At 34.2% G+C, this 9390-nt stretch overlaps 1 protein-coding gene across 1 annotated transcript; it reads right to left on the bottom strand.

Moving 5' to 3' along the window:
* Positions 1-944: 944 nt before the first annotated feature.
* LOC133806342 (protein SKIP34) lies at positions 945-3471 on the bottom strand. The gene is made up of 2 exons (XM_062244458.1): positions 3033-3471; positions 945-1232 (listed from the first exon to the last, which is right to left on the bottom strand). Exon 1 carries the CDS (start codon positions 3343-3345, stop codon positions 3052-3054), a length of 294 nt encoding a protein of 97 aa, XP_062100442.1. The 5' UTR covers positions 3346-3471; the 3' UTR covers positions 945-1232; positions 3033-3051.
* Positions 3472-9390: the final 5919 nt, after the last annotated feature.

The following is a 9390-nucleotide window of genomic DNA, read 5'->3' as shown; positions in this document are numbered from 1 at the left end:
GTGTATAATAGTTTATTAGTGTAACCCTATTTTTTTAAATTTTATTAATATGGTTAATAGAAGAAAACGTAAAAAAGAAAAGATGATATTTAGATAGTTTGAATTTACATAATAGATTTATAGATATTTATATAGTGTAGATATTTTATTTTTGAATTTATCTGTTTTGGAATAATTTTATAGTGTCACGTCATTTCTTTAATGGTCTACTTTTTTTTAATTATTAACTAATAATTATAAATTTGATAAAGAATAATTAAAAAATATGATAAAATTAGAAAATAGAACAATTTTAACTAATAATCATAAATTTAATAAAGAAGAATTAAAAATTGTGAAAAATTTAGAAAATAGAACAAATTTAGAATATCACATCATCTCCTTAATATAAATTCGAACAAAAAAAATCCAAAGAACTCCTCACAGAAGATTAAGGACTTATACTAAATCAATTGTTTAGTAATGACTTAAATCGTTCTACAAAATTGTTTGGAAAAGGGTATTATTGGTATTAGAAAAAGTTAATATTTCACCGATTTTTTTTTACGGTGGATACCTTTTTCTTCTTATTGTATATATTTTTTTGGGGCCCACTTTTGACTAACATAGTTTTAAATTAATTTATCTTCGGTAAAAAAAATTCCCAATTGAAAAGCATCAATCCTTGAAAGAGAATCCACAGAGCTAGAAAGGAGATCAAACTTTAGTGTTCATCATAGTTAGTTGAATAAATTATTTATTCCTTTGTGTTGTAACGAGTTACGAGTTTACAAAGAACTCGTAATTACACTTCTAGTCTTTACCCAATAATCAGCATAATGGTGAAAAGTGATGTCCTAAACTTCTTTAATTCACAAAAAAAGTAGTGATTGAGTGCTAGACATTTTTTAACCTCCAAAAACTATCAGAAAGTCCAAACTTTTTTAAGCGAAGTAGCCAGGAAGGGAAAGAAGAGTTGTATGTACTTTTATCATATATTCAATTTGATAGTCATCAAAATGTATGTACATATATGAACTTTTAGAATGATTTGGAGTTATCCAATATTTTGAAGAAAATAAAATCTAATATTCAGGACTGATGATGAATAACAAAAGAAAAAAGGGGGAATATAATATATATATATATATGAAGCCCCTCAGAACATTTTACAGTGACACTTCAGAAAGCTCTCTTTTATTGTTTGCTCTGAACTCACTGCATTCAATTTGCCCTGCGGTCATGATTCATTCCTGCCAAGCACAAAAAGACCCAGTTTCAGACTAATGGATTCCATTACAAGGTCTGACATTTCTGAATCAACATTTCATAATGCAGCATCAAAAACACTGTCCAAATTCTGTTTTGTCAAAGCAAGTGGATCCATTTTTTCTCATATGCAATCTAAATAAGTTGGCTATCAGGGACAAAGATAACAATGAGCAAAGTTTTACAAACTAAGCAATACCTGCTCAAAGCCAAAATTGAAAGGCCACTCGCATTACATTAAACACTAATATTGAACAGAACCAAAAACAAAGTCCTGTCATGGCAAAATACTTTATCAAATCCCATGTCATAATTCATTAGGCTAATACACCCCATTAATCGTAGTTTTTGTAAACTAGCCTACTTGCCTAACCAAAAAACTATAGCAATTGCTATACAGGTACTGAAGAGTGACCCAAACCTAAGACCTTGTGGGAGCAAACCATAAGCCTTAACAGTTTGAGCTACTCTTCTTGCGTATTGATCCTAGTTTATGAAATAACAGAATGTGTGATAACTGATAAAGTTACCAAGCATCAGCATCTTAACAACTTTACGGTCCACATAGATTAATATATTATTCATGTGATGTTTCTGGAGATTAAATTTAAGAACTCTGGATAGAATCAACACCAACAAAACACTGATTTACATAAAAATAGTATTAAGCACTCTAAACCAAAGAAAAATAAAAGATGTTATAATTTTTATATGAAGGAAGGTCTTTATAAGACCCACATTAAAAAATTTCCCTTATCTACACCTACAAGTGCACATAGATCCCTTTTTGTGTGCCATTCATCATCTCAAAGCATAACCCCTAACGAATTTGGTAATGCTGATGTTGGCCAATATTCATTCATGTACGAACACTAGCGCAAGACACTCAAGCAAATGAATAATTGTGTACATATGAGACTTTCATTGCTGTATTTATCATTTTTGCATCATCATCCACTTAGATCATTTAGCTCTAATGCTCTAATACATTTGAATTGTAGCTCTCCTACTGCAACGTAATAGAAATTCATTTAAAAGTATCCCCGTGTCCATGGCTACAAGACTACGTACGACTCGTCCTATTTCTGAAAACATATATTGAAATCCAATAATTATTCGAGAAACACGATCCAGTGCCCATCTCCTTCCATTACTCTGGCTGCTAAAGCCAACAGGTTCAAATACTATGCATATCTAGTAAATGTAACACAATTACAGTCCATGAACATTAAACATAAGAACCCAAATGCAAGTTTTCAACATCTTTATCCTTCCAACTGTAATCCTTACCCAAATGCAAGTTTTCAACATCTTATCCTTTCAACTGTAATCCTTCCTACTTTTATAGGAACTCTACTCACCATTATCAGAAACCCACCAAGCTACACCATTGTTGGTTTCGTGCCAATATAAATCTTCCAACATGCCCCCTCCCTACTAAGCAATCCACAGCTTTACACTAAATATTCACTTACTACTAGCGGGTTTATAAGATTTTAAACCATTTTAGAAACCAATATCCCCATAAAATTGTATACTACTTGTCAGGAATATATGACTCAATGACCAATGCACTCTAAATTAGAAATAAACCCAATAAAATTATGTTCAAATTGAATCACCAAAGTAGTCTAATCAAATCAAGCACAAGTTTCCATCAAAACTTCTATCGGAAACAGAAACGACCCAATTAAATTAAGAGGGTAAAAAAAGAACATCATACAATGGCACAAGAAAAGGAATATATATTTATGGTGTGAACAAGAGTTCTGTACGAAAATCACCGAGGAGAGAAATGTATTTTTAGGAATGCGGCATCGGAGAGAATAGGCGGACGACGTCATCTTGTTGCTCTCGGAAGCGTCGCTTGAGGTAGGTCTCAAGGATCTCCATGACGGAGACGAAGCGCTTCATCTCGTCGAGGCGGCGGCTCAGCTCGGCCTCCCGAGCCCTGGCCCTTGCCAGGCGGGCCTCGGTCTCGGCAAGACGACCGCGAAGATTCTGGACGACGACGGCGTTATCGGTGGGCGATCGGAGGGTCCGGGAGGGGCTTAGGTTTTCGTCTCTGGAGAACGATCGCTGCTGACCGTAACACATGGCCAAATAAAATTGAAGGGACTTGTTTGTTTTCCTTCTCTCCTTCTCCTTCTCCTTCTCCTTCCTCTTCCTCTTCCACAATTATTAGTTTTCTTTTCTCTTCTCAAGTTCTCATCACTTTCACTTGCTTCCACTTCATACTCAATCTCAACCGTTGGATTCACCACATATGTAGTACATTTCCAAATTTGTCTTTTTCTGAACACTTCTCGAGTTACATCCATTGTTTTTTTATTTCTTTATTTTTAAGAGAGAAAAAAAAGATTAATTATTATTCTTATTTTGGTTGAGACATTGTGAAACCACACAAGATGAACAAAATTCTTTGATAATGTATTATTTAGAGGTGCGGCAACACTAAGGATGTCAACCCCATTATTTAGTTCTTCAAATTAATTTATGTGTAATATTTAGATATCTAAATTTATAAATTTGTACTGAGTTAGTTTTTAAAATATTTTTTAATTTGACAATCGTTAAAACTACTTGTTATGCAAATAAGTAGATATCTAAAGTCTAAACGATGCCCTGTGTATTTACATTTCCAAATTTGTTTTTTCCTTTACACTTCTCGAGTTACTTTTTTCTTTTCATTTCTTATGTTTTTAGGAAGAAAAAAAAGAAAAAAAAAAAGAGATAAAATATTTATTCAATTAACTAAAAACATTATGTCTCTTTTGTTAAATCTTTAGTTAGACAAAAATATTTAACAATTCATGAAAGTCAATTTTTGATTTTTTGATTAAAATATTTGATTTGCATCTAGAAGACTTGGTTATCATTTTTGAAAATCCTTGCTCAAATATTCTGATATAGTTGTCAATGTTTAATGACCATAATTTGAGCTAATATGTCATTCTTATTATAAAATCATTATTATCATATCTAATATGATAAAATATTTTTTAAAGATAGAGATATTATATTTAACTTATTCTGGCTAAGCATTCTTATGGATTTCGTTATTAGGATAAGGTAAAATGATCACATTCGTTATAGGCAATAAATACTGATGATCATGCTCATTGTCCGTGTTTTCACCAAGTGACACGTGACACACATTAAGAGGAATTAGGATTCCAAGAAAGCTTATTAAGTCCCTTGGAGCTTGCTTTAGGCTCAACGGAAGGTAAGCCCAACCTTCAATCATAGTTCACCACCACCGGAGGAGTATGTCTTCATGAAAATGCTACTTCCCGAGGACCATGTTCCAGGATAATGCTCCAATTCTTATTACAAGGTCGTCTCCTCCTTTCATTTCCTCAAGGTCTACAAGAAGCCTCCTCAAGACATGGTGAAAGGTTGCCAAGTGTCAAGCACAGTGACCCTGGACCACAAGCAGCCATTTGACAATTACTGTTACAGAAATCGTGGCGTCGATCCCATACAAGCGATAAGTAGAATGTTTCACGACGCCGCTTGACATGGGAAAATGTGCTGCTACCCTCCTGACACTGTCAGGAGCGTGTTGCCTAATAAAGCAGTGGGCTGGAGTACCTCGTATTGGGCCCCCTAAGATACCTCGTTTTTTAGCCTCGATAGGGTTTTGAGTGCGGGAACTTAAACCTAAGGGCTCGGGGTCAATCCTACTACCTGGTTTAGTAGAATTCGACGTCCCAGAGGCTAGGACTCAATCCAGAAGCATTTATTTGCTTTATTGGCAGGATTCTATATTTGGTTGTGACTAGGTCACTGCTAGGGGCTCAAAAACCAGGATCGTGCTCGAGGGTCGTTCTTATTTTATATTACACTTGAACCAGAGGTAAGAAAACTGCACCCAATACGTGATGTGCGTGCTTAGGGCTTGGCCCGATTGTTGAATATAGTCTTGATTAGGGCATGGGCCCCTGTAAATGTGCATGATTATGATTATGCCTGAGATTTTTTTATTAAGCATGTCGAATGCTTTGTATGTAACGCCTTACTTCCTTAGAGCCGTTACTAAGTGATTTATAAATGTGCCCTTAACTCGCTAATCGAGGTTTAAGACTAGAAAGTGTGTTCGGATGAAAATAAAGACTCATTTAGTAAACATTAGGTATAAGAAGTTGGTCTTTTATTGAAATTCGTAAAAATATTACATTGGGATCCCAAAACACTATTTTGAAATACAGTTACAAACCAAAGATGCAGTATAGTCGACCTAAGCGACAAAACCAAACATTTATCATGTGTTCCTTAAAATACCCCAGTCGTGGTGGCCAGATAGGCCAAACATGTACACACCGCCCCATGCCCTCCAACTCATGGTTGTAAGATCCAACTTCTTTGCTCTTACCTGCACCACAGAGCATTCGTGAGCCAAGGCCCAACAAGAGAACTTCAAGCATATCATGCAATAAAAATATATCTCAACAAACCATACTCAATCAGAGCAACAAACAAATACCAGATCCTACTAGCATGCTCAAAGACACATCATCTAGATTAGCTCATGTAATATCCAACATTTTCATAATACATTTATTTATTATAAATCAGAGTTTTAATACATAAAATGTAGAAGTTTACAAATTAAAGAAATAGTAATGGAAAAATAGTGTTTAAAATATGATTTTATGTTTTTAATGAGATTAAAGAGAGAGAAACTTGAGTAGTCAAGTATTGAACCCAAATGTCATATAATTTTAATTGGGGATTTTTATAAAATTAAGAAAGTTTTGCTAAAGGGCTTATTTGAAAAGAATTTTAGTATTTTGGGTCCAAGTGTAATTTTAAAAATAAATTAAAAAAAAAAAGGCTTCAGCCTTTCTTTTTTTACCCGAGCCCCTCTCTCTCTCTCCTCAGAAAATCTCTCTCTCTCTCTCTCTCTCGCGTGCGTGCGTCTGCCCGACCACCAAACGTCCACTGCCGATCACCGTTTATAGCCACGCGCTGGACCGTTGGATTCAGAGGCCTCCGAACTATCGACCACGTGGGAATCTGGAGCTCACTCGCCGATTAAACACCTCAACTGGTCGATTTAAGTTCGGCCACCCCGCGACTTCAAAGTTGCGATTCAGCCATCTCGGGCATCCGTTTGCCGATCCGTCACCACCATCGTGTTCCTCGTGTTGTGGGCTTCAAAACCCAATAATTGGTTCCTACATCTACCATAGTTGGGTGGTGGGCCCACCACGAGCTACCACGATCCACCGTAGACCGACGGTCGAAACTTAGTGTTCGAGGTGTCGAAGTACGTTTTGAGTTTCAGAAAATCACCGTTTGACTTGTTGTGGAACCCGATCATTGTGGTATAATTTCTTTGACCTATATATTATGATTTAATTGTGATTGATTAGAGTAATTGTTATTATGTGTATTTATAGTATATAATTATATATTATTGATATATGGAATATTTTTCTGTAATTATACTGGCTATTTGGGATTATATGTATTTTTGATACATGTTTTGATTTTGGAATTGTCCACTTTATAGTCGTTGTGTTGTCCAATTTTCTAGAAAATATTAAATATTAAATAAATTATAAATACATATTTAATTGATTTTCCATTAATATGGAAATTATTATGATTAATTAATTTTAATTATTATTGTTATTGTTTTGTTAAGTAAATCAAGAATACAGATTCATATATATATATATATATATGAAAAGTGTGATTTATAGTAAACCTATTATTTAACCATTATTATTGTATATTAATATTTTTATTAATATTTGAATATTAAAATAATATAAAATATTAGTTTCTTACAGTTATTGATATTTGTAAGACCAGTGAATTTTGGAGAAAGTATATTTATTATATCACTGGAATTGATATTATGAATAATTAATAATAATATAAATAATTATATTTATATTATTATCATTATATCGATTATTACAACTTTATGTTAAAAATATGATTTCTTTTATAAAATGACTATTTGAATATATACATTCATATATGTATTGTTATTGAAGTATTTTTGTTATTAATATTGAAGTAAGTATATTTATAGACGATAATTATTATTCCTGTTATTATTATCATAAGAGTACATTATCTTATGAGCAAGGTTTAAAGCATGGTTTTATATGAAGAGTTATTTGCATTACGTTGATAATAATTATTATTATCATTTATATAGTTTCTGGTATTGTTAATATACACTATCAATAGTGTATATTTACGATTTTGATAGAATTTAATAAATGATGTTCCTTGAATAGGATTTGTATGGATTTGATTGATTGACTCTTGGTGAGCACTTTTAAAATAAGCTAAGGACCTAAGGTAAGTAAATCTCACCTTTTGTGCTTAAGTGTAAGATGCATGACTACATTGATTGTGTATATCTGATGAGTTAAGTATGGGATGATGATGATGCATATGATAAGTATGTGAAGAATGGTTATATGAATATCATGATAGTGTTGTGTGATATGAAATTGATGAATTTCGTGATATGTGAAAGATGTCTTACTTGGTTAAGATTGATATGAATTATGTGCAAGTATGTGTTCTTATGTTGATGAATATGTGGATTACTTTTATGTTCATGATTTTGTTATATGTTATGATATATGAAGCGTTTAAGTTTTTAGGCTGGAAACCTTAGACCTAAGCCATAGCTCTACGTTAAGGTATAACAACGCCACCAACCCAAAGCTTCATGTATTATGACTAAAGATGTTTTGAGTTATATGAGATGTGATACAATGCCTTGATTGAATACCATCAACATGAATCATGAACATGAACATTGGCATTTCAGCATCAGCATATATGCATATGCATGGCATGTACAGTTATGTGATGCATTATTATGTGATATAAGACCATGCATATGAATATGAGAAACGTTATGAAATGCCTTGAAAAGTCTTATGTAAAATTAAACATTTTAATGACACAAGACTTAAGCAAAGTGATAATAATATGTTTAAAAAGGGTGCCACTGTTTTGATGAAGCAATTAAGTAAGTTCAGCAAAGAAGACGGAGGTCTATAAGACTAATAGTGGCTGCCCACTAGTATGGGCTAGGTCAGAGTTGACCATTCAGACATGCTTGCCATGTTCCCGTCTTTCTCCTCCATATGTGTAATAAGTATGACAGCTATGGCAACGATGAAATGAGTGTTATGATGAGCCTAGCTATGATGATGGCTAGCCGGAGGAGAACCCATGGGATTCTATATGATATGTGTAACAAGCCCTGCAGGCATTGGCCGAATCAAACAGTGTGCACAAGTGATATTGGGCCCATAAAAAATGTGAAACTAAAAGAAAGATCATAAAAGTAAAGTTTGAAAGTGCATGAGCAATAAACGAAATGCATAAGTATATAAGTCAACATATTAGTATATGGGCACTTCAAACTCACGACATTCATGTGTATGTGTATGCATGAGATTTGCTTACTGAGCGTTAGCTCATTATGTTATTTTCCAATATTTTTCCAGGTGTGGCTTTAGCTGTTGAGCAACTTGTGGAGCGCGGACTCAGTAGCAATACAATAGTGGTTTAGAGTTTTCATATGGCTACATTAAATTTAAAGTATTCATACGTGTAATAATTTATAGTAATAAGTTTATATAAAAGTTTTAAATTTTTCTGTATTTCGTTGTATCATTTTCTTTAAATTCATTTGGTCAAGTGCCTTACATACTCGTAAACCCTAGAATTACGAGTATGTGGCGGACGTACCCTACCTTAGGGACGTTATAGCTCAAAAGCAAAATAGCATATCAGCCTAATAATACAGCAGTGCAATAACACGTTAGCACTATAACCAGACACTATAATAATACAACAGTATATTCACACAGCAGCTCAATCCTACCACAACATATAATAAAGCGGCCAACAGGCTAAACACATAGCGGCCATGCCGTCCCAAGTGCTTTACCAAGCCCTGGGTTCGCGGTCTGCACCGAGAGGATGACTCCAGCATCCTAGGTGGGTCTCGCCCTAACGACTTGCACTCCACGTGCTCAACACCATTCTCGGCCCCTTGCCGCTCTCGGCTCTTGCCAATCCCAACCCTTGCCTCTCCCGGCTTTTTCCACTCTTGGCTCTTGTCGCTCCCGAATCTTACTGATCCCGGTCGTT

This window comes from Humulus lupulus, chromosome 1 (assembly GCF_963169125.1).
Source record: "Humulus lupulus chromosome 1, drHumLupu1.1, whole genome shotgun sequence".
In the NCBI taxonomy this organism is placed as follows: domain Eukaryota; kingdom Viridiplantae; phylum Streptophyta; class Magnoliopsida; order Rosales; family Cannabaceae; genus Humulus; species Humulus lupulus.
Note: the sequence above shows the minus strand (reverse complement) of the source record. Positions and strands in the feature narration are given on the sequence as shown.

Excerpts from the sequence above, each read along its gene's own strand:
- LOC133806342 (XM_062244458.1), bottom strand. The coding sequence starts at position 3,345 with ATGTGTTACGGTCAGCAGCGATCGTTCTCCAGAGACGAAAACCTAAGC.